We start from the raw sequence: 26,538 nt of genomic DNA on the forward strand, positions 1-26,538 counted from the left end.
CTTTCAACTTCGCTGATTCCTGTTTTTTTCAGTTTTTCTCATTTCCTTCATTATTTTAATAAAATTATTAGTATTATTAGTATTAGATTGATACACAATCATTTATTGTCATTCTGCACATACTGCAGGTACTTTTATATTCATTGATTTATCTCTGCTCTTTATACTCTCACAAGCAGACTATTAATCTGTGCTCTAACTTCTAATGAAACACTAATGAATCTCTTGTTGTACAGTAATATCCCTCATTGCTCTGTTGGTGTTTATATTATATGTTTCCTTCAAATACAATAAATACTATTTAATACTACAACAGCCAGTGCTGGATAATTTAATCCCAGCTAGGGCTGGGCGATGTGGCCAAAATCTTCCAACCCAATATACGTAGGTCATTTCATATCTCGATAACGATATATATCACGATACATATCACGATATATCACGAAAGTAGTGAGTATTTACTCATTTTAAGAACTTGATTGCAAACAGTTTTAAGTGATATTATAGAAAAAAAAAAAAAACTACAGGCCTGGCCTCTATCACCATAGAAACGATATAAAAAAATATATACGAGAGACATTTTTATATTGTTTTGAGGATATATATATGGTCATATTTGTCAGCCCTAAAGTAGAGTAAATGTGATTTCCTTTAGTAGCTCTGGTTGATTCATATTAATATGGAGTGACCTACAGTGAGACAGTAATCACAGCAGCATGTTGTGTAAACAGAGACCTTTGAAACACAAACACAAACTGAATGAACTGCAGCTCCGGACCAACAGACCAGGAGATCTGCTGACTCGGCTCTATCCATTTTGATCTTTTTTATTTATTTATTTTAAATCTGTCCCTCATGTTGCAAATGGAAATGCAATATTAAATCCCTGGAGTACCCCTTTAATTCCAGAGAATATTTGAAACAAATTAAATATTTTAATGTGCAGAAAGACACTTTTGAGGCTCATTAACTCCAGAAAACCCAGCATAGACGGACAGATATAAGCCTGCTGGCCTCGCTGTATTAAAGAGAAACTCCACTGATTTTTACACATCACATTGTTTTCCAGGGTGTTTGGGTGTACTAGTACACATGTGAAAAAGTAGTATGAAGCCTTTAGTGTAGGGATGTCACGTGACAACACCGGTGTTACCGATTACACCGGACATTTTACAAGAAAAGATAACGCTCAATATCTGTAGAGCGCTTACTTTGATCTGTAACGTTGGATGCTCTGCTTTGACACCAAATCCTCCGCCATCGTCTTGTCTGTCATCGTCTCTCATCCCGTGTGTGAAATCTGACTCCTGCTACTCTGAGCTGAGACCATGTATTGATAACACAGCGCTGATACGCCCAAAACGAACTAAATGTTTTTTTATTTCTATTTAAAAAACACCGGTAACACCAACTACTACTACAAGACTACTTTAATGTCTCCAGAGAGAGCTGCTGTGTGAAGTCTGATAAATGTCCTGAAGTGATGTCACTTGAGTCAGCGTCGGTTGAAGACTAGGGAGGACAGAACCTGCCAAAATTAGGGATGCACCGAGTACAAGTATGAGTACTTACATTTGGCTACTAGCCGATACCGAGTACCGATACCGAGTACCAATACGAGTACTTCTCTGTGCAGGCTGGGGAGTCCCGCATACGAGGCGGTGCGCCGCGACAGGCTCTAGGTTGGCTTGGAAAGGCGAAGGCGAAGGTGGCTCGCGGCCACAGCTTTACAGCGCTACCCGCCCGGACCTCGCCACACCGTGGACAAATTGCTCGCTGCGCCCTCTCTCCCCAGCGGGGAGTGACGGGGCCCCATGCTCCCGGTGCGACTGTCGACCGGGGTGGACTGTCCTCAGTGCGCCCCGACCGTGTCCTGTCACCAGGGCGGGGTTCGGCCCACGTTAAAGGTGCCAAGGGTCTGTGGCGATGCCGGCAACCCACCCGACCCGTCTTGAAACACGGACCAAGGAGTCTAACGCACGGGCGAGTCAGAGAGTGCAAGCAAAACCCTGTGGCGCAATGAAAGTGAGGGCCGGCGCACGCCGGCTGAGGTGGGATTCCGGCCCAGCGGGGTCGGGCGCACCACCATCCCGTCTCTCCCGCACTGTCGGGGAGGTGGAGCGTGAGGACGAGAGGTTAATGTCACGCTGCCGTAAGTGGTATCGGTGCCGTTGTATAATGTTGCCATTGATTAATTGATAAAATGTGACATAAATTGATATTTCTGTTTTAATTTGCTTCTTTATTTATCTGTCTATTATACATATTTATTTGTATTCATTTATTTTGGCAGGTTCCGTCCTCCATAGAAGACTACAAATTTGAAAATTAAAAAAGGAATCTGGAGGTGTGGAGTTAGAAAGAAGTGAGACCTCTGTAGCTGCTACTAGAAATAACACACCTTAATCTCTGACTGAACTGTCCGTGCCGAGTTGCATCGTGGGTAATGTAGGCACATCTGATTTGTTTTTAACTATGAGACTGACATGTTGTAGGAGAGCAATGCTAAAACAATTAATGTAGATAAACTCGGTAAAAAGACATCGGTGGTTTGTCAACACATGTAAAAGATGGCACAAGTTGAGATTAACTATGGATAATCATGTCATTAATCGCGATTAAATATTTGAATAGACTGACAGCACTGGTTTGAAGTAAACAGAAGAAGAAGTTGTGAGTATTTAGCACGGATGGAAAGAAAACAGCTCCACCTACAGAAGTGTTGAAAACTTCACATCCAAACTTGAGACTTCCAGTTTTTTAGAGTTTTTTTTAGGGAAAAGGGACACTGCAGAATACTATTTTACAAAAAAAATGAATGTGTTCTTACCGGTGATGTCCAGTTTTGTTGGACGGAGCACGGGAAGGTTTGGTTATCTTCCTTTTAAATGGAAACGTATCGTCTACTCTGGAGTTCTCCATCACAGCGACAGAATCACTGCCTGACACTTAAACACAGCTTTTTCTGAGCAGGTCATTGTTTTGGATTATTATCCAGTTTGTTCCTCAGATATATATATATACTGCAGGATGACACGCCTCCTCGACCCCGGCAAAATAAACATAACATTACTGTCTGTGACTGTATGTACAGTCATATACAGTACTGTAGACATTTCACTGAACTCTTCCTCCTCCTACTGCCCCAAATCTCTTATCAGTGACTGGTCAAACAAGCGGACTGAGTTTAGTGCTTTCACTGCAAAACATTTCTGTACATTTTAAAGGAAAGTTTTAGGAGAGATGTTTTTATCTCTGTTCTATTTTTATTTCAATATTTGTTATTTGTCTTATTTATTTATCTAAGTTGTTCTTTCATTTTATTTATTATTTTTCCCTTTTCAATATTTTTGTTAAATTTGACCTATTTTTCTTTTATCCTTGTTTTTTATATATTATTATTATTATTTATATATTATTATTATTATTATTATTATTATTATTATTAATAATAACATTCATCAGGCTCATGGCATAATAATGTCCTGTAGCGGTAAAAGTGAAAAAAATGAAGACAATTTCCTGAATATTACAGTTTTTCTCGATTGTTTACACACATTTTCTGAAAGCATGCCTCATACTCTCAGAACTCTACACACAAATCAAAAAAACACACACACAATGGGCAAAACCCCTCAATTCTCCTGCAAAATTAAACTTTACATTCAAAACAATGTAATTTCTTCTCAAAATGGTATTTTGTTTTCAAATGACACACACAAACCATCATATGAATAGACATTTATAAGAACCAGTTGAACACTGATGTGCTCAATGTAAAACACTATGATGAATGGAAAACACTTCTTCTCCATTCATCATAATGACTCAGGCCTTTTTTTTGTTCAGTGTTACACTTACTACAGACAGTACATACATAAGTGTGTTGTAAAATATTTTAGAATATTGTTTTTATACTCAGAACACACAAATACACGGTAACAAATATATTTTATTTTCCCCACAAAAACAATGTACACAGTGTACATCCCAACCAACACAAAGTTGCACATACAGAGGTCTACATACAAAACAACAGAAGAATTTACTGTATACAGTTACAGTAAAAAAAACAGGAAAAAAAACTATGCTGCATCCTCTCTTCTGTTTCGGTCTGGCCACAGCACCTCATCCACATCACAAGCAATGTTTGCCCTTTTATGCTAAAGCTCTGATTGCTAATTGTTACACTGTGTGACAGGTGTTTGCCCATGTGATGAGTCAGTGTGCATAGTAGGGCAATTGACTTTAGAATTTTGAATGACAGTGTGTTCCTTGTGAAAACGAGATTTTCTTCATGAAAATTGTGCCAAATGCAGAGAATTGTGTGTAGTGTTTTGAAAAAAGTGTGTTTTAGAACTGCAATTTGAGTGTAAAGCAGGAATTGTGCTTGTAGTTTAGCAGAATTGGTTCAGGGGGTTGGTGCATGAGTTACATGTTGTGGTCATTGTGTGTCAAGTACCAGTATTTGTGTGTAAACAATTGAGAAAAACTGTATTATATAATATTGAGAACACTGAGGTACTGATCACAGTAATAGGTGATTATAGTAAATGTGTATCACCACTTGAGACAACAGAAAGTGTTAAATAACAAGTATATAGAGATGTTATAGCGCTCTCTGTGACCAATCAGAGCAGTTTAAAGACCCAGAAAGGAGCAGATGCATCATCCAATGGACATCCAATCAGTTCCACCTGAGTAGATGTTTAAACAATAAAGCAAAGCGCCCCCCTGTGGACAAACACTGGCACCTGCTGACAGAAAATCACTTTTATTTATTTCTTTAATCAAATTTGTGACTTCTGAGATATTTGTCATTATTCACAGTAAGAGAGAAATTAAATAAAAATATCTCTCTTCAATATTATTATTATAGAAAATAAACAAAATATTGTATTCTCTTATTTGAAACTTGTACATTGTGCAGAGTTTCCTGGATGTGATGTGATTTTTTTTTTACTGTAGTTTTAGTGTTTAACTATTATGATAAATAGGATCTTTATTGTTATTTCAGATGGGACACTGACACCTTCTGACAGAAAATCACTTTTATTTAATCAAATTTGTGACCTCTGAGATATTTGTCAAGACATTATTCACAGTAAGAGAGACATTAAATAAAATTCACTCTTTTCAATATTAATATTATAGAAAATAAACGAAATATTGTATTATATATTCTCTTATTTGAAAAGAGAAATGTGCACATTATGCAGAGTTTCTGGGATGTGGTGTGATTTTTTTACTGTAGTTTTAGTGTTTAATTATTCTGATAAATAGGATCTTTATTATTATTACAGAAAATAAACAAAATATTGTATTCTCTTATTTGAAACAGAACATTGTGCAGAGTTTCTGGGATGTGATTTAGTTTTTTTACTGTAGTGTGTTTAATTATTCTGATAAATAGGATCTTTATTGTTATTTCAGATGAGACCTGGTTTATTCTAATACCCAGCCAGCAGCTGTGTCTGTGTCAGCTGTCATTCAGCCTCTGTTGGACGCACCAGGCCTGATCCAGCAGCCTATAACAGACCTGCATGTGTCCACCTGGAGCTCACTGCGGGCTGACTGGAGGAGGACTTGAATGCTGATTTATTGTGAAGATCGACAAAAAGGACACAAGGGGGGAAAAAAAGGAGGGAGATGAACCGTTTCCTGAGAGCTGCTGGGGAGAATGGAGGAGGGCTGCTGATGGACTGCAGGGAGCTGTCACCCAACCACACCTCCTCCTCCTCCTCCTCCTCTTCCTCCTCCATCTCCATCACCTCCTCCTCCTCCTCCTCCAGCTCAGCCGACAGACACGCGGCCCTGCCCTCGCTCCAGACCCGGGGACCTGGCAGCGGCGGGTCGGAGCCGAGGAGATCCGGGCTGAAACGCAGCCGAGCCGGCCGGGAGGGGCGAGAGGAACCGGCGGCTGCAGCGGAGCATCACTCTGCAGCGGCTGCTGGAGGAGAGGTGCGCGTCGCTAAGCAGCAGCCGCGCGTCGCTAAGCAGCAGCAGCATCAGCACCAGCACCAGCAGCAGCAGCAGCACCAGCACCAGCAGCAGCGTCTGGAGGCTCAAGGACGCAGCATCGGTGGAGAAGGTCTGGAGATGATTTCAGCCTCCAGCAGAGACGTGGATGGTGGTGGTGGAAGCGGCTGCAGCAGCATCATCATCAACAACAACACCGTTGTCTCCGAGGTGGTGGCCTCTCCTGCGTCATGCACCAAAGCCAAGGAGGAGAGGAAGGGGAAAAACGTGATCCGGGGCTGGAAGAGGGACCGGGACCGGGACCGGGATGCTGCTGCCTCTTCCAACCGGACCAGGAAAGAGAAGCCACCCGGTGATGGAGCGTCTCCTCCTCCTCCTCCTCCTCCTCCTCTTCCTCCATCCTCCGTCTTCCTCCCGTCGTCCGCCCTGCTGCTGCCCGAGCATCATCATCATCTGTGCCGCGACGGACACTGCCACTGCGCCGCTCCGGACTCCAGGATCACGGGAGATAACGGCGGCATCAACAACGTAAACAATAACAACAATAACGCTGCCGGTTGTGGAGTTAAAAGCTGCAGCGGCGGCGGTGGTGCTATTGTTGTCAGGCGGCAGCATGACGACACGCCGGCGGCCAAGAAACACAGAGGAGCAGAGAAGGTAAGAGGCTTTTTATTGTCTGGAGGGCCAATAATAATAATAATAAAACCAACAACACACACACACAGACAGACATCACCTCACACCTGCAAAGCTGCTTCATCTGCATTTACTGGAGCTCACATTTAAAGGACATTAAAACATGAATGAGGGGAATTAGATTTTTTTATATATATATATATTCAGAGCACACACAGTCAGATGCAGGTGTGAAGGCCACAAAGAAGCCTGTACAGCAGCAGACACACAGCAGGAATGTTTAAATGGATGGAGATGGAGAGGGAGCCACATGATATTTATTTCCTATTGTTGTAGCCCAGCTGGTGTCATTGTTCCCAGTCTGCCTGTCTGCTGATATTTAACATGCTGATGTACAGAGATTTTTTTTTTTGTCTTTTTTTTTTTTTTTTTGAAGAGAGGAAGAGGAGGAGGAGGAGGAGGGAGGCAGCAGCAGCAGCAGCAGTATGCCCTCCATCTCCATCCTCCTCCTCCTCCTTGTTTCAATTCCATTTAATCCAGTCCTCCTTGTTTTTACTGGAGATTAAAGCAACTATTTACATGTGCAGCAGCAACTCAGAAAAGGGCTGCAAATCCTCCTGCACAGGCTTTGTTTGCTCTTTTCATTCGGGAAAATAATAGGGTTGTCAATCGATTAAAATTTTCGATTAATCGCATGATTGTCCATGATTAATTACGATTAATCGCACATGTTTTTTATCTGTTCAAAATGTACCTTAAAGGGAGATTCGTCAAGTATTTAATCCTCTTATCAACACGGGAGTGGGCAAATATGCTGCTTTATGCAAATGTATGTATATATTTATTATTGTAAATCATAACATGGCAAAGTGGGCATGTCTGTAAAGGGGAGACTCGTGGGTACCCATAGAACACATTTACATCCACATATCTTGAGGTCAGAGGTCAAGGGACCCCTTTGAAAATGGCCATGACAGTTTTTCCTCGCCAAACTTTAAAACGTACCAAAATTTAAAACGTACCAATGTACGTCAGACCAAATGTCTGAAAAATGGCAGACAAAAAAAAAAAAAAAAGTCCAGTTTTTTTGAAATATGAAAAAAAAAGTCCCAAAAATATGTGAAAAGAAAAAAAAAAAAAAAGTCAGAAAGAAGTGAGACAAATGTCCGAAAAAAGTTAAAGAAATGTTTGAAAAATGTCAAAAATATTTCCAAGAAATGTCAAAAAAAAAAAAATCCGAAAAAAGTCAAACAAATGTCGGAAAAAAGTAAAAAAAATTCAGAAAAAAGTCTGAAAAATGTCCGAAAAATTTCCAAGAATTGTCAAAACGTCTACATACTACGTCTGAAAAGCTTTTGACATTTATTTTTGACATTTAAGACACTTAAGTTTGGAGTGTTATCTATCCTCCTTCACGACAAGCTAGTAATACATGGTTGGTACCGATGGATTGTTTAGGTTTTCTAGTTTCATATATCATCTATATGACTATAACTATATATAGTATCTTCACTCTAGCTTTAAAACTGAGCCCGCTACAACCTCCGAAAGATCGTTTGCGTTAAAGAAATCAGTGACGTTAAAGCGATTTAGCGTTTGACAGCCCTAGAAAATACTCAAGATGTCAAAATGAATCATGTGTCGTGTCAAAATGTGTTTAAATAACAGCAGGTTAACGGGTCGGACCGCTGAGGTTTAACGAGCCACTCTCTGCTCCATTTTCTCTCCTTTTTAAGGGTCTAACCGGGATGTTGCCACTTGTGTGGAATAATCTTTTTGTGGTTAAATAAGTCATCCGCAGGAGAGAGAGAGAGAGAGAGAGAGAGAGAGAGAGAGAGAGAGAGAGAGAGAGAGAGAGAGAGAGAGAGAGAAGATGGAGGGTGGAGAGGTGAAGTGGGGAAAGAGATGTTTGATAGAGAGAGAGGAATTGGACGTGACAGCAGAGGACATCGACAGAAAAAGCAGATGGAGGATGTCCAGAAGGAGTTTTTTAGGTTGTTTTTTTGTGTGTGTGGATGGAGGATTAGACGAGGCAGGGAAAAAGCAAAGCATCCTCCCTGCTGCTGGCAGATGCTGCTGACAGGAGGAACGCTGGCCTGCTCCGGCTGCTTTGTTTATTTGTTGATCTGAAGGATTCCCATTCGGCTGTGAAACACTCTCACACACACACACTCACCCTGAGCTTTGTAGTGGCTGTAATTCATTCCGTGTCAACGGTAATCTGGGCTGCACTGGAGCTCTTTAGTGTCCTGTGATGGTTGTAGAGGAGCTTCAGAGGCGTTTACACCTTAAAACACCAAAAACTGAGATTCATTTTGACGTTAAAATGTAAAGATTTAAAGACTGAATGTTGGCACAAAGGATGGTTAGCTGGAGACATGATGCATAATCCATTTTGGCTTTTTAAAACCTCATAGTGGGATGCTTAAGGCTCCACATGTTTTGTTCCTATAGTGTGTGGAGAGAAACAGCACACCACACACTAACAGATTCACTCATCAACAACAAGAGTCCTGACTCAAAAACAATGGAAATCTCACAAAATCTCTCGAGATCAAACGTGACTTTAGTGTAAACAAACAAGGCGGACGACGGGCAGGAAGAAGTAGTGATGTTAGTTTTTACTTTCTACTGAAAAATTGACGAAACATGGATGGATGAAGTCATGGAGACACGTTAAATAAACACTAATCAACAAGTTGCTCCTCCATTTCTGAGCTCCATCTTACTACGACTTTATGCTTCACGTTTAGCATTAGCTCATGTGTTACATCTGGAAAGATCATCTCTAGAACCATCAAAACAATCAGGACTATGCTGAGGATTGTCGGGAGGAATCAGACCCAAAATCAGCTTGATTCTAGTGTAGTGTGGACCAGACATTACCTGTATCTACAGACCTTACCTGTATCTACAGACATTACCTGTATCTACAGACCTTACCTGTATCTACAGACATTACCTGTATCTACAGACCTTACCTGTATCTACAGACCTTACCTGTATCTACAGACATTACCTGTATCTATAGGGATGGTTTACTATCTTTAGCACTTAGACAGTAGTAACACAGTAGTTCGCAAGTCATTTCACATGCAATGAGGACGCTGTTCTTGCTTTTGGCGTGTCATTTATACGCCATGTAGTCTGTACTGACTGTAATGTAAACGCCTCCACATAAATCAGCTACGCTCAGAGCTAGAGACGTAGAATAAAAACAGAGAGAGACTGCTGATGGTGGGTATATACATATATATTTAATTTAGTTTGCGTACTTATTTTAAGCCCAACCATGATGTTTTTTCTAAACCCAACTAATGGTACGTGTCCACCGGGGCGTTTTTTTAACGCCTTGCTTCCTGGCGTTGGACGCTTGATGGGCTGCCACTAGACACTCGGCACCTGACTGGACGAACACTTTCCCTCCTTGGGCTGCTGCTGCTCCCAGCGTCATTTGGAAACTTTCTTTCTTCTTATATCACGGAAATAGTTCACTGAAATGTGTTTCTGAAAACATTTGAGGCGAGAAATAATCCATGCAGTTGTCTTTATTTTAGATCGACAACGTTTAGTTTAAAAGTTTCTAGGGAGTTTCCAGAGGCGGCGAGTCGCACCGGAGACTCCCTGATTTGCATAAAGTAGCCAAGACCTCAACTAAATGCAAATGAGAAGCGGCCAATGTGACGATCCGTTTCTTGAATCACGCCGCCACGCTACCAGAATGCATTGCACGGCTGCTTACATAGACAATGAATGGGAAGCGTGGGATCCTGCGGACTTGTACCATGAGTGATTTTGCTGCCTTAACATACTGTAACTGCGTCTGTTTTGTTGCGTGGTGTGAAAATGGCACATGAAAAGCCTATGACACGCGCAATGTCCATGTAATGTTGTGCTATTTCTACGCCTTCCCTTCCCGTGAGATCAGGTTGCAAAAAAACATCAAGAACCGGATCTTGTAGTTAAATACTTTATTCACATTCTTTTCCTTATTATTGATCACATTTCCTTTTTTAAAGGCAAATTATATGATATTTAAAACAGATTCATATACATTTGACTTATTTAATTAAAAAAAAGGTTTTACACAAACCAAATTTATATTCATCAAAGTAAGATATCTAAAAAAAAGTAGATGATGTTTTTTTATCTGTACCAAAACTCTGTCACCGTCTCAAACACGCTTAATATTAGATAAACGGTTGTGATTGTCCCGACACGTCTCAGGCTGCTGGAAATCTATCCAAAGTGAAGGAGGACCAGACACATCTGCAAATAAATCATGAGTGCTGGTTTGTCTGGTTCCAATCATTTTGCTATTGGTAGCAAAATTTGGGATTGTGGGCCATATAAGCAATAAGACAGATTCTTTAAGTTAAATTGCATTTTTAAAGGGCTTGGAAAAATGAAAGACTTGGGCCAAACATTGTTTTTATAGAACTGACTACCTATTATTTGATATATTTAATATATTTTTGTCAAAGAGCGTGCTTGCAAAGCTTGGCCACAATTTTCACAATTATCTTATAGACTCTTCTGATGGCAGACATTTCCACTTGTCATGGAAATATCTGCAGGAACAGCTCAGGTTCACCTATTAATAGACCTAAACATAATGCAGTTATTAATAATGATATTAGTTATTAGTTAGTTTAACAAGTTAAAATGTCTGCTGAGGTTTGTTGTTGTGAGGAAGTGTTTTTCTATCTGCTGGGAGAGGAGCCGTTCTAAGCCAACTGTCGGATCAGTGATTGACAGTTCTCTCTCCGTCGCACAGACATCAACATCAACACTTCCTGCAGCCGATTGGTTGAACGCACCGCTCGCTACGCTGTCATCATGGTCTTCGCTTCTGATTTTAAAAGCGTAAAAGGGTATGACGGCTGAAAAACATCACATTTCTTTTCACTTTAAAGTCAATCCAGACTGCCGTCCACCTGCTCCGACTCCTTCCTGTTGGCACTCGTCATCGTCATCACTCCTCGTTTCACATCTTCAGCGTCAGGCTGGATGTGTTTAATTATTCTTGAATTAAACACTTTCAATTTCTCTTTCAATTTTTACAGTTTTAGAGCTTTTGGAAGATTGGATTGAATCAACTCAAATCACGAGCAACAATGTGAGATTTTATGATGCATTTCATTTAAATTGAATCAAAATGGGATTAGATAGTTAGACCCCTGCTGACAGGAGCAAATGTGGAAGCACCGAGTGCATGAAGTAGTTGTACAAAGCTTAGATGCAACATTTTAATTAAAGAGAACCATGTATTAAATAGAGAAAGTGAAGCCTTACAGCCTTTTTTGTGTCTCCACAAATGGTGTTTCAGCTGCATTTTTCAGTCCGTCTCACTGGAGCGCCCCCCTCTTAGTCGATTAGTCGACTAATCAGTCGTTTTGGTCGTAGTCCACTAAGATTAATTTAGTCGATTAGTTATTATTAGTTACATCTGAGCACATCTCTGGTAAACACCAGATTTAAAGTGGTGCTTTTGTGTGATTCTTTGAGTGCTCGTCGACTAAGGGGCTGATCACACTGAGACCCGTCGCTACATATACGTACATATAAATTCAAATATTCTCAATTTTCAGCACCAGGCGCGGAGTCGCACCGCCCGTCAATGTCACACTTGGCCAAGGCAGCCAATCAAATCAAGCAAGAGGCGGGCTTTACTACTTTACCACTTCCTTCCTGTTTTGATGCCGGTAGACGTGGCTTGCTTGCTCGCTAGTTAGCTGTTGGATTGTGAGAGGGAAGTGGGAATTCATATCTCATGTCGTGTTTCATGTAGGCTACTGTCTTAGAGTGAGAGAGAGACACAGATAGAGAGAGACCACATTTTCCTGTTCATCACATTTGATCGTTCAGTTGCCAGCACACAGCCCAGCTCCACAGGTGCACCACTGTTTTGCCCGACACACTTTGCCGAGCGGCCGCGCCTGTAGCAACGCGTCTCAGTGTGATCAGCCCCCTAAGGATTTCTTTGGTCGAGGATAGCCCTACATCTCACGCACATCACAATGCAATATTAATGTCCAACATGTGCAATATGACTTCCTTTTCTGTTTTTTAGCTTACTTTACGTTTTATTTATTTTTTTACTTTACTCTTGTTTACTCATTTTACTAAATGTATCTTACTTAATTGTTATTCTATTAGGCACTGGTGCTAGAAATAGTACTTTTTATTTTATACACTTGAACTTGTTGTAATTTTGTTGTAATTTTGAGCAATCTCTGGCACAAGAATTTCCTTTGGGATTAATAAAGTTTTATCTTATCTTATCTGATGGAATAGATCCACTTCTATTTTAATCCGTACAGCTGTCTACACAGGCTGAGTAAGGGGCTGTACACTTGCCGTGTTATTTGTGCGCCCAAATCCATTGTTGTCAATGTAGACGCAGAGCACGCACGCTCAAACGCGGGAGCAATGCCTTCGTGACATGCAATCGTTCCTAAGCGCCTATTTTTCAGGGCGTGACGACGGCGTTTTGTATTAAAAATAGTTCAACTTTTGGAACGCTGCAGCGCGCACCGCATGTCATGTGACGAGGAACAACCAATCACAGCAGGCAGATATCTTCTCTTTCTTCCGTTAATATCAGTCTACGGGAAATATCTGGAGGAGAAGTAAATCATTTTAGTGCAGGACTACCCAGAGCTTTATGATCTGTCCCACGGACTATTTTACTGGCTTCACCCTTTACATCCAAGAACGTCACAACACCCAGTTGAAAGATGAGACAAACTGAAACAGAGAAATTGAGCAGTAAAGCTACTGTGAGGGATTTATGGTGGTTTGGAGTTTAGTTTAGTCTGTGAGGCCTTTACTGCTAAATTACCGCAACGTATGGCGCTAGAGGAAAAGTCAGGATCAGCAAAGGCAGTAGGATTCATCCTCTGGGAAGCATGAATGTCTGATCCAAATTTCATGTCAATGCATCCACTAGTTGTTGAAATATTTCAGTCAGCTGAAAATAAAGACACAAAAAGATGTTTAATAGCGTCTGAAATGATCAAGCTCCCATTTTACAATCTGACGCAGCCTCGCTGACAGAAATAAAAAGCTGAGTTCTGCGGCTGCCGAAGCTCCGACTGTCATCTGCATGACAATAAGATCCACTCGGGTTGTTCTGTGAATGACAGCGGCTGCTCTGCTATCACTTCCTGTCTGTCAGCGAGGATCCCTGCAGGCTGAACGAAGATGAATCAACAAACACACGGCTCTGCTCCGGTCGGGGTTTTTATTGGTTTATCTTGAATTCTGATCAGCGGCGTTAACTTAACATGCACGTCAATATCCGGTTATTGCTCAGGACTCTAGAGTGGTTTATAACCTCACATCCTGTTTGCTGTAACCACGGTGAGCTGAGAGGTTGTGAAACCAGCACCTCGCCAGTCGCCCCATTTTTTTTTTACCCGGCGGGGTTTTTAACGGGTTTGCTCAGGCTCGGTTTCCATGGCGAAGACGGCGGTGTTTCGTTTATTCAGGGAGAGTTGTGATCGGGGTGTGATGTCGCATGTAAACAGCTGATCCCCAGCGAGCAGAGAGTGACGAGGAAGAGGTGCTTGTTTGTTGTTGTTCTCACCAGAACAGAGAGGAGGAAGGAGTACGAGTAGATATTTTAATTTGGTTAAAGACACTGTTCTGTTCAGTGCTCTAAAACACACTCATGAATGATGTCCATTCAGACTTGTTCTTTATGGTGTAATCAGGTTAGAAAGGTGCGTTTACTGTCAGCACATTCACAATATAACACACAGACATTTCAGTGCATATCAGGTAATTAAAATGATTTAGTGTTTGTAAGTTTACAGCAGCCGGGAGCGACTCTTCCTGTAACACCATGTTCTCACTAAACATTTTGAGGATTCAGAGCCAGCGGGACAAAACTTCTCCCAATTTCACACTTTGAATCGTGACTCCTGACTCATATTAACAGTGAACACATTAAGATGAAAGAAAAAGACAATGGGCCTCATGTAGGAAGCGATAGAAGAACAAATTTCCTTTTATTTTTTGTTTGTATCCACGATTTGTTCTTATTTTGTTAGTACCCGTTGATTTCTGGGATTCAGCAATGTTTTCTTATTTTTAGGGATGCACCAATACCACTTTTTTCAGACCGAGTACAAGTACAAGTACTTACATTTGGGTACTCTCCGATACCGAGTACCGATACGAGTACTTCTCTGAGCCTAAAGAGCCTCGTTAACAGCCAGCTGGAGGATGTGAGCGACACACGGCAGGCTGGGGAGTCCCGCATACGAGGCGGTGCGCCGCGACCGGCTCTAGGTCGGCTTGGAAAGGCTCGGGGCGAAGGTGGCTCGCGGCCGCAGCTTTACCGCGCTCGCCGCACCGTGGACAAAGGGCTTGCTGCGCCCTCTCTCCCCGCCAGAGAGAGGGCTGTGCGACTGTCGACCGGGGCGGACTGTCCTCAGTGCGCCCCAACCGCGTTGTGCCGCCAGATCGGGGCTCGGCCCACGTCAAAGGCGCCAGGGGTCTGCAGCGATGTCGGCAACCGACCTGACCCGTCTGGAAACACGGACCAAGGAGTCTAACGCACGCGCTAGTGTGTCAGAGGGTGCAAGCAAAACCCCGTGGTGCAATGAAAGTGAGGGCCGGTGCGCGCCGGCTGAGGTGGGATCTCATGTTTAATGTGTTTAAGTTTATTGAACAGTACCTCGATTTCACTACAAAGTAGTATTTGCACACGGCACAACCAGGGCTCAACAATAAGGATTGCCCGCTTGCCCGGGGTAAAGTAAAATGCCACGTCTGGCTAGTGGTAAAAAAGAATTAAACATTAAACAGTTTTTTCCAGAGCTGTTGATGGAAGTAGCTAAGGATCTCAATTCCTTCTCATCTCTGTTGAGAGCTGCACAGTATCGACCGGGCGGCGGGTAAAGTTTATGAGCTGAAGCGCAAGCGAGCATTTCAGTTATCCTGGAAACAGAAGTTTAGTCGGGTGGCGTTAGAGGATGTGGGCAAAAGTCTAAATACTGTATGTATTACGTAGTTTGCCGCAAGTTTTCAGAGCAAGGTAAAACGGGGTTGTTTTCCATAGGCACGTCAAGTTTAGGGAAAACGTCGCTGTAGGGTAAGTGACTTTGACCAAGTAGATTTCTGACACACTTAACATTAACATTAACATTGAACCCTGACAACACCTGTCCTTATATATTGTTTAGGGGGCATTACCTTAGGAAACATTGGCCGCACGTCTCCAATTTATGATCTAGTGGGATTCATCATTCAGCACATCTGGATAAGAGCAGAACGTTTGGTGCATCTGGAGTTGACTTCTCTTATGTTTTCTCTGAGCAGAAAATTAAGAGACAATAATATAATAGAAATTGAAGAGATTGTGGCTGCATGAGGCGCGATGCTCTGAAACACAGACAGTCTTAATGCTGAAAATACAAAATTAGTATTTAAAGTTTGTTTTTTTAGCTTTCAGGTGATACTGTCGACACAGATTTTCATTAAGTTATTTTAAGTATTTTTCACACAAACCATCAGCCAGTAAAGGATGAAACTGTAGAGCAGCTGTTCAGGTTTAATTCACCTTCCTCACGTTCACTATATTACACTTACAACCTGTTAATGATGATAAAAATAATTTAAATAATGTGTTAATAATTCAACATAAATTATTACAGTGTGGCAAAGACAGAGATGTTGTGAATTAAATTATTAATTTAGTAGTTAAAGAATATTTTCAGCCCCCCAAAAAACGTAAGTAGCGTTAAACAAATTTAAATGACATGAAAATTGTCATTTTTAAGATAAATAGATACATTTGAATGTTTATTAGCAGTTGTTTACCTTCTGACGATCCCTGACAGGAGTTAATAGTGAACCGTCCTTTTTATTTAGCGTGTTATCATCTGACAAAGGTCACCGGTCCTCAGCAGGATTCAGACTCCCGTCACATGAGTCCAGTCTGCGCCTGATAATCATCAACACTTTGATGTTGTTTATTCTTTGATTTTCAAAGAATATCGTCTGGAGCGAACCTCAGACAGCCAGTCAGTCTGACGTCTTTCCAGAAACACTCTACACAAAATGTCTGACTCGTGACTCTTTCCAAACGGGGACAAACCAGCCGGGATCTGACTCACGTCTGCTGAGACGTCACATCTGACAAGAGCAGAGACTTTTACAGCTGTTAAACTGTGACTCACATCCACAGCAATTTAACTTTAACAAGGATTTAAAAGGGTCTGTACCTCTCTGTGTAAAACAGTGACGACTGTCAACAGAGCAGCTCTCTAATGAGACTAGAGAATCACTGTGATTGTGCCGAACTACGACATCAATATCTAACGCCCAATACCAACAATTATGTATGTATTTTATCTAGGGGCTGTCAAAGTTGATGCAATTTAACGCATTAACGCAACTTGTGGTTTTTAGGTTGTAGTGGGCTCAGTTTTAATGCTAGTGTGAAGATACTGGTATCATATGAAACTAGAAAACCTAAAGAATCCATCAGTACCAACCATGACATACTAGTTTACCGTGAAGGAAGGTAAATAACGCACCAAACTTAAATATCTTAAAGGTCAAAAATACATGTCTGGAGCTTTTCAGATGTAGTATGTAGACGTTTTGACATTTCTCGAAAATTTCTTGGAAATTTATCAGACTTTTTTTGGACTTTTTTTATTTACCCTTTTCAGACATTTTTTTGACTTTTTTCGGACCTTTGTTGGACTTCTTAGGACTACATTTATCAGCCTTTTTTACATTTCTTGGAAATTTTTCGGACATTTTTCAAACATTTTTTGGACTTTTTTTCGGACATTTGTCAGACTTTTTTCTGACCTTTTTTTTACCATTTCCCGGACATTTTTCAGACTTTTTTTTTTTTACCATTTTCAGACTTTTTTCTGACTTTTTTTTTTTTTACATTTTACGGACATTTTTTTTTTTTTTTACCTTTTTCAGACATTTTTTGGAAATTTTTTTCAGACATTTTGTCTGACTTTTTTCTGACTTTTTTTTTTAATACATTTTTTGGACTTTTTTTGGACATTTTTCTGATTTTTTTTTTTTTACCTTTTTCAGAATTTTTTGGGATTTTTTCTGACTTTTTTTATGCATTTCTTGGAAAGATTTCAGACATTTTTCAAAAAAAAATTGGACTTTTATTTACATTTTTCAGAATTTTGGTACATTTTGAACCGATAAAAAATGTGCGATTAATTTGCAATTAATCATTTTAATCGATTGACAGCCAATAATTTTTTTTTTTTAATGTTTTTATATCATTGCATATCTTCCCAGTGGTGTTCCTTATGTATTTAAATCCAAACATTCAAATTTTGGTCAAAGTTTTAGCATCAAAATGCTATTTTCCCTTCAAGCCTTACTAAAACCTTTCCCCATATCGTGACCTGACGTAGGTTTCTGCATGATGACGCTGCTACATGTACAGTATATATATACATCCTTATAGTCAGTGTATTAATACAGTAACTTAGTCGGCGTGCTCCCAGTTTGGACGCCACGTTAGTTCAGATCATAAAGTCACACAATAACACAAACTGACTAACCGATGGATGCAGCGGTTGACCAGCGAGGTAAAATGACAGTTTTTTTTAATGGAGTCTGGTCTGGTGGCTTTGAAGACAGCTTCAGTCTCCTCTTGGCAGAGAGATGAACCTTTCAGCTCAGTTATTGATGGGAACGTGTCTCTAAAGGTGCTGCCTCTCGTGGGCTTTCTGGAGAATCTTGTTTGAATTCAGAAAAGCTGCTTCTGACTCTAAATGAGCGAGCAGGGTGTGTTCAGGGTCATGCTTATTCCAGGGTGACTGAAGACCATTTTACATCCTTGAAGACAATTTTCTAATATTTTACCTTGTAGGGAAATATTTATTTTTCCTTTTATTTTGTTAAAGAAGCATCAAATTTAACGCTCAGTGTAAAACGTCTGTGTTACGGTAGAAGAAGTTTTGCTTTGGTCTCGTGTGTCGGCTCCGCCGGGCTCTGATTGACAGGAGATTATTGGTTGAAAACATGGAAATCAGACAGGCAGAAGGCAAACGTAGCCCCCCCTGGTGAATTTTTAAAAGAAACCTGAAGCTTCAGAAGTTTTTCAAGATGAGCAGGTGACCTTGAGGTGTCCTTTTTTTTTTTCTTCCTTAACACCGAGCTTCATCAGTATGCCTCAGCTCCTCTCACCATCCGGAGGAAAACTTTGTGATGGAGATCTGAACAGAAAACACGTTTCACCCCTAAAAAAACACGGTGTTCATTTGTTGAATTTCAACAAACAAGACGTTCTGGGTCAGTGAAAATGTTTATTTGACCAATTCCAATGTATCATAATATAGTATCGTCCTGTTGCAGCTACAGGCAATAATACAGCAATAATACAGAGCTCAACCGCTGATAGTGATCAAACAGCTGATAGTGATCAAACAACTGATAGTGATCAAACAGCTTGGGACAGAATCATTCCTCTACAAACGCTGTTTAAAAATCTGCTTATAGTAATCAAGTAGTCCACCTACAGGGTTCATTTGGGGTCATTTCATACATGAAAACATCTGGAAAAACAGTTTAAAACTACGTTAGACTAATGTTAGTTGAATTTCTTTTCTTTTTTTTTACTTTACTCCCGTCGTGATAATTTGCCTCGCGGACTGTCTGCTCTCCGGCTGGATACGTGAGGCTGATGCTGCGTGCACGTAGATATCATGACGGGGAAAGAGAAAGTCATTTTCTCTGAATGAAAAAACGACAGCGCACGGGGAAAGCTCCTGTAGGTGAAGTCACCCTCGTCAAATGGATTGATAGTGCCTGCTCACGTAATGACCCTTTGGCTCCTCTGCATTCGCAGCACCGGCAGCATACAGACCGGTGCCGGCCTCCCTCCACGCCGCTACCGGGTGAGAGAGCGAGGAGTCCAGTGCGCTGTTCGTCCGCATGCACGCCATGAATGCGTGCTCGCGCTGCAGAGGGCAGAGCTGGCAAGGGAGAGTGTGTATTGTCGATACAGCGGACCGACGTGTAGTCCGTCACGTGTCACGGCCGAGTCACGACAAGAATTTATGACTCTCAATCATCTAATCTGATATAGTGACCATCGTAACCGTCAAAAATATTGTTTAGTCTGATCCTGGGAATAAATCGTAATATTGAATCACAATTCTTAGAATCTTAGAATCGCGATACTTAAAAATCACAATACATACCGAATCCCCTCCCAAGTATCGTGATAGTATCGAATCTGGAGATCGGTGAATCGTCCCAGCTCTAGTAACCTGGACTAAAATGATCAGTTCCACAGTAAATATGTGATCAAGCTAAAGCTTTGATTAATTGGTAGAAAAAGTATTTTTCTATTTGACTTCATTAGACAGAAGCTCAAATACAAGAGAAGAAGAACAATTGCACATCAGCGCTGGCTGTATTGTTCCCTACTCGAGGCAGCAGTGTGTTTTCAGAGCAGAGTAGAGCAGCTCTTGTGGAGGCTGAGAGTCCATTAGGTATCAAAGCATCAATGCCAGCCGGTGTGAAAGGGCTCCATGGTACGACGGGACGCCCACGTGCTCGCCTCATTCACCGCAGCCTCCACTGCTGAAGGAAACACTGAAATACTCTGTAGTTACCATCTAAGAATCACCTCGTATCCTCCTCTCTCTCTCTCCTGCCTCTCATATTTCATATTTAACTGCAGCTCTCTGAACATCTAAAATCAGATTCTTTCATCTGAGTCGATCAAAATAAACGGTGTGTTCTCCACAGCACAAAAGAGAGTTCGTACATAAAACCTTTATTTTCTCCAGATATTCAGTTGAGCATCTTAACAAACATACAAACATCCCTGTTTGTTAAAGTCTGTTATTTTTATCCAGGAATGTGTTAAACACCTCCAGGTTTGTGTGTTACGATTAAACACCAACTGGTAAATGGTGTTTATAACACATTCTTCTGTGGTGTGACAAACTCAGAACACCTATTTAGTTTTGCTTTACTCAGACTTTAAGGAAATAAACTCATCCTGTCTCAATCGCAATTAATCGCTGTTCAAAATGTACCTTAAAGGGAGATTTGTCAAGTATTTAATACTCTAGAACAATGACAGATATTGATCCAGAAACCCTCACAGGTACTGCATTTAGCATAAAACAATATGCTCCAATCATAACATGGCAAACTGCAGCCCAACAGGCAACAACAGCTGTCAGTGTGTCAGTGTGCTGACTTGACTATGACTTGCCCCAAACTGCATGTGATTATCATAAAGTGGGCATGTCTGTAAAGGGGAGACTCGTGGGTACCCATAGAACCCATTTACATTCACTGATCTGGAGGTCAGAGGTCAAGGGACCCCTAAATTTAGCATAACTTTGGAGCGTTATTTAACCTCCTTTCATGACAAGCTAGTATGACATGGTTGGTACCAGTGGATACTATATACTGTACATGTAGCAGTGTCATCATGTAGAAACCTACGTCAGGTCACCATGTGGGAACCGGTTTTTAGAAGAACTTGAAGGGAAAATAGCATTTTAACGCTAAAACATACTTTGACCAAAATTTTAATATTCACATTTCAATACATAAGGAACACCAATGGGAAGATACCGAATTATATAAAAACATCAACAACAAAAGAAATTAGAGCTGTCAATTGATTAAAATATTTAAGCACATATTTTTTAACTGTTTAAAATGTACCAAAATTTCAGACATTTTAGCCAAAAAATTTCCGACAAATGTCTGAAAAATTGCCAAGAAATGTAAAAAAAAAAAGTCAGAAAAAAGTCCAACAAATGTCCAAAAAAAAAAAAAAAAAAAGAAAAGTCTGAAAAATTTCAGAAAATTTTCCGAGACATTTCCAAAATGTCAGAAAAAGTCCAAAAAATGTTTGAAAAATTTCCAAGAAATGTCAAAAAAATTACAAAATAAATCCGAAAAATGTCCAAGAAATGTAAAAACGTCTACATACTACGTCTGAATAGCTCTGGACATTTATTTTTGACATTTTAGACAATTAAGTTTGGAGCGTTATTTAACCTCCTTCACGACAAGCTAGTATGTCATGGTTGGTTCCGATGGATTCATCCTGTTTTATAGTTTCATATGATACCAGTATCTTCACTCGAGCTTTAAAACTGAGCCGCTACAACCTAAAAATCACAAGTTGTGTTAATGCATTAAAGAAATTTGTGGCGTTAAAACAAATTTGCGTTAACGCGTTATTATCACGTTAACTTTGACAGCCCTAATAATAAACATAATTTCTAGGAGACGGGGCCAGCAGTCCACATCTGGGAGTTAATGGTCACATCTGGGGTTGTTGTGTTGTTAAAGATCCGGAGCGTTCGCTCTTTTCTTGCTCTGTATGTTGTGAGTAACATGTCATTGAGTCTGTGGTGTTCCATCAGCCGCTGACGTCCGTGTCTCCGTTCAGATGCTTTATAAATTATATCGCTGCTTGCAAAAACACTCACAACTCCAGGAGACTAATTAATGCAGAACTAACGTGATTATTGTTAATGGTTGATTGTGTCACGCTGGTGTTGGTGAGGGAAGAAAGAAAGAAAGAGGTTGTGTGTGTTATAGTGACGCTGTAGGGAGAGAAAAAGAGAGATGAGAGAGGCTGGAGAGACAAAATGGGCAAAAAAAAGATGGCTACCAAAAACACACACACACACACACTCACACACACACACACACACACACACACACACACACACACACACACACACACACACACACACACACACACACAATATGCATCCTCTTTCAGCAGCCTGACAATAAAGACGGATGATTTCTGTCTGGGAAAAAAAAAACTGTCAGTGTGGCTGCTCACTGGAGGATTTAATAGGAGGGGAGGAGGAAGAGGAAGAGGAGGAGGAGGGGGATGTGAGGACAAGAAGAAGGAAGAGGAAAATAAGGCGCAGGAACGAGGGGAGAAATGAGGACAGGGAAAGGGAGAGGTAGAATAGGGGAGGACAAGGAGAAGATGATGAGGAAAAAAAGAAAAAGAAGAGGATAACAAGATAGGAGAAAATAAAGAAAGCACAAAAGGAGACGGCAAGAAGGGTGGAAAAGAAAGAAAAAGGAGGTGAAGAGAAGAGGAAAGAACTAGGGAAAAGAAAGGAGGAGGAAGGAGAGATGGAATAAGGCAGGAAGAGGAGGAAGAGGAGATGAAACGAAGAGGAAAGATAGGAGAGGAAGGAAGGACAAGAGGGGGGACATGAGGACAAGAATAAAGGACAAAAAAGGGGATGAGAGAGGGATAAGATGAGAGAAGGAGGGAGGAAGGAGAGGGGAAAAGATGAGAAGAATATAGCCCTCTTTCCTGTTAGTAACCATGGTGACGTATTTTGTGGGCGGAGCGTTAAAGTAGAAAATCCTACAGTGTGTTCCAATCCACGTACTTCCAGAAGTACACTTCAATGTAGTGCACCGTGTGCACTCTGTACTTACTTGAGTAGTGAGTGAATTTCAATGGGGTCGTCTCAAATCGATTACTCTGCGCCGCACTTACCGGAAATGACGATCGCAACATTTCACAGCGGCTTGATACCCGCCAAAATATCTTCTTCTTCTTCTTTGGGGTTTTACGGCAGCTGGCCTCCTTTGTGTTGCATCGCTGCCTCCTTCAGGTTTTACCCGTCAACTACCCGTCAACATGTCTGCCTGCTTTGTTGATCCAGAATACACAGGAAATGAAATCAAATGAGTAGACGTGAAACGTTATAACTTACATCTATAAGGTACGCTGTTCAGCACCGCGACAGCTCCTGCATCATCTGTCACCATTTCCACATGTTTGAATAGAGGTCGTGGCTCCGCCTCTTCCGCTACGCAGCCAAGATGGCGACAGTTGAGCGTGAAAAGTGTCCAGCGTTCCACACTCTACTTCGAGTGCACTGCATTTTGCCATACTTCACAGTGTGAACGCACTTATGCACTCAAAATAGTAGGTGTAAGTACGGAAGTACGCGGATTGGAACACACTGTGAGTCTCAGTACCGGCTAGTTAGTTAGCTAGTTTGTCCAAAGACTGACCAGCTAGCTAACGCCTGCTCTCCTCCCGGTGAAGTCGTCTCCTAGCGGCGAGGAGTGATGCAGAGGGAGCGTGACCCGGCGCTGTCCTCTGTTGGACTCATTTCCTATAGCATGGTGGAATTAGCAAGGTAGCTAGCTAACTAGCCGGTCGCTAAATGAGTAACAACTTAATGCTTCATCCTCACACTCTGGTCTCGGCGTAGGAAAGCACCGTGCTGTCACCAGAGGGACGGCTTTGTTCACCTCATTTTCTGTGTTGCATGACAGCGTGGTGGAATTAGCCTCGAATGACAGTTTGTCATCTCATCAAGAGAGATGAGTAGAGTGATGGAGGAATGGAGGAAGAGAAGATGGTAAATGAGGGAGTAGGAAGAGGAAAGGATGGAAAAAGAGGATGACTAGAAAGAAGAAGAAGAGATAGATGCAGGCAGCGTTTTCTCATCAAAGGAGTTTTTCCAGCTTGTGTAAACACTCTGCATCCATTACCAGCGCTGGATGAGGGGGCGGAAGGATGGATGGATGGATGAAAAGATGGATAATTGGATCATTGGATTGATTAAAATTCTTTATTGGCATTTTTGACCACATACAACCGGATTCTCTCTGAAGTCGGAGCCGTATGAAATGTGATTTTTCAAAGCATTAAAGCCGCAGATAAAAAAATGTCTCTTTGTTTAATTATAGATTTTAGAGGCAGAATTAATGGAAACTCAGCAGGCTCCCCTGGTACTCCCCATCCACCCTCCTCCTCCTCCTCCTGATTAATTTGGGTAAATCCAGCTCTGTATCTGCCGTCAGTGATTCAGCCTCAACACAAAGCTCCAGTGAGTCCAAGGAAACATTGAAGTCAAATCTTCAAAGATCTTTCTGCGATCTGTTTTCCTCTCTCCGACTGCATCCTCTGCCTCTCACCACTGAAGAGGGTTTAACGGGTGAAATCAATTTAAACACGCAGCTTTTATTTAGATCTGCAGGGATTGTGAAAACAGATTTTCATTCCTTAAAGTTTTATATCTTTATGTCTGAGTTCACCGTGAGGGTGGCTGTGGTTGCAGTTGAACCCTCACTAATAACAGTGATTTAAAAAAAGGTACTTTTTAGACGTGTTTTGTACCAAATGGTTCTGGGAACTCCCTGAGAACTAGGCTACATACCTTCTAGGGGTGTCACGATTCTCCAAACACACGATTGGATTTGACTTTCGATTTTAAGGTCATGATTCGATTACATTTTTGATTTAAACATGTTGTAGACTATGGAGTCTTGATTCGTAAAGATCAATAGATCATTGATTTTATGCCCTGACAACTGTCATTTACACTTTAAAATTCTTCTTTAAAAAAAGAGTCTTTAGTGTGATATTGGAGTTTATTACACGGCTGTGTTGAATACTCTATTCTGATTGGTCAATCACGGCGTTCTGCGGTCTGTAATTTCTGTATGACAGACCGTTGCTATGGACGCAGCTCTGATGTCGGACTCTGGTGGACCGTTTTGTAGTCAAAATATTGATTTCTTCAGTAAGTAGCCGTGTAATAAGCGTGATAATGTACAGCTAGCGGGTCATTGTTGTGAAAGAATCCCCTTCAGGGCGGTGAGAGACACTGCAGCATCACCCTGTCGGGATTCTTTCACAACAATGACTGGCTAGTTGTACATTATCCCTTACGTACCACACTAAGGCCATGTGGTCAAATTTAAATCATTTTTTAAAATATGTATTATTAGTATTATTAGTTGATAGTGTTGGTCAAATCGGGAACAAGCTGTTCAACAACAAAAAGAAGATCCACTCGACGGCAGGAGGGTACTTTACAACAACAGCTAGAGTTTCTCAGAGTTTATGAGGCACACCTGAATGCACCATGAAGTCCCTGTCAGCGCCTACATCCTTTACACTACGGCGAGCATAAACCACGCTTTTACGTACAAAGATTGATTTTAAGTGGAGATAACGTGACCGCGGCTGAAATCGCCAAACAGTTCGATGAGCGCTGTTTTCTTTGGTTGCTGCAGTTTCTAAAAAATTGTAATCAGCTGATGATATGCTAACTGTTGGTCTTGGAAGTAGCACTTACGTCAGGTAGCTGCTGTGGGTAATAATCTAATCAGCCCGGTTAGCGGCTAATTAACGTCTTCTCATTATCTCAAGATGATTTTTTGATAATAATGTTTGTTTCTCGTGGTTAATGTTGTCATCATTTTATCTTGAGCAAACAAATCTTAAAATATTCTGATAAATATCACGAACAAAACAAAAGGTTGATTTGATAAAAGATAACGATATTTGTTTTTCTGAGATAATTACCTTGTTATTTTGAGAAAAATGCTGTTTTTGTTCTCGAGATGTTGATCCCATTATCACAACTAAACAACTTTTGTTATCACGAGATAATGAAATAATTAACTATCTGTAATTCTGTCATCTTGTGATGACAGAATAAAACAAAAAATCATCTTGTAGAGTGGCTTTTTTATTTTGTTATAGGACATTTATGTCTGATGTTTGCAAGGGAAATAATAAACCCACTAAAACATCTCTTTTAGTTGAATAACAGAGGTTTGATAGTTTGTCTGGTGATTCTTTAACTGACTCGGAGAGGAAGGATGGAGGAAGATTTTGTCTGAAACAAAGTGAGGAAGACAGATTCTGTGTTTGTGCACAGCTCCAGGGTCCATGCATATTTTAGTGTTATTTGGGTCTTTGTGTATGAAAGCAATAATACTTTTTTTTTTTTTTAACATCTCAGTCTTTGTTGCCCAGACACAGATACTGACGAACTCACCAAACAAGATATCGGAGACTCAGGGTAAAAAAAAACAACTGAACAAGTGAAATCGATGATTGCAGACGCTCGAGGCGAGAACAGTGATGCAGAG

General features: G+C 41.0%; 1 protein-coding gene across 2 annotated transcripts in view; it reads left to right on the forward strand.

Annotated features, from left to right (window-relative positions):
• znf608 (zinc finger protein 608) overlaps positions 1-26,538 on the forward strand; it is a 64,386-nt gene that overhangs the window by 2,099 nt on the left and 35,749 nt on the right. For both annotated transcript variants that reach the window (XM_074639557.1, XM_074639559.1), the window contains exon 2: positions 5,434-6,636. In XM_074639557.1, the coding sequence (XP_074495658.1) occupies positions 5,650-6,636 (987 nt within the window). In that variant the 5' untranslated portion in view covers positions 5,434-5,649. The remainder of the gene's footprint in view (positions 1-5,433; positions 6,637-26,538) is intronic.

This window comes from Sebastes fasciatus, chromosome 6, assembly GCF_043250625.1.
Source record: "Sebastes fasciatus isolate fSebFas1 chromosome 6, fSebFas1.pri, whole genome shotgun sequence".
Classification (NCBI taxonomy): domain Eukaryota; kingdom Metazoa; phylum Chordata; class Actinopteri; order Perciformes; family Sebastidae; genus Sebastes; species Sebastes fasciatus.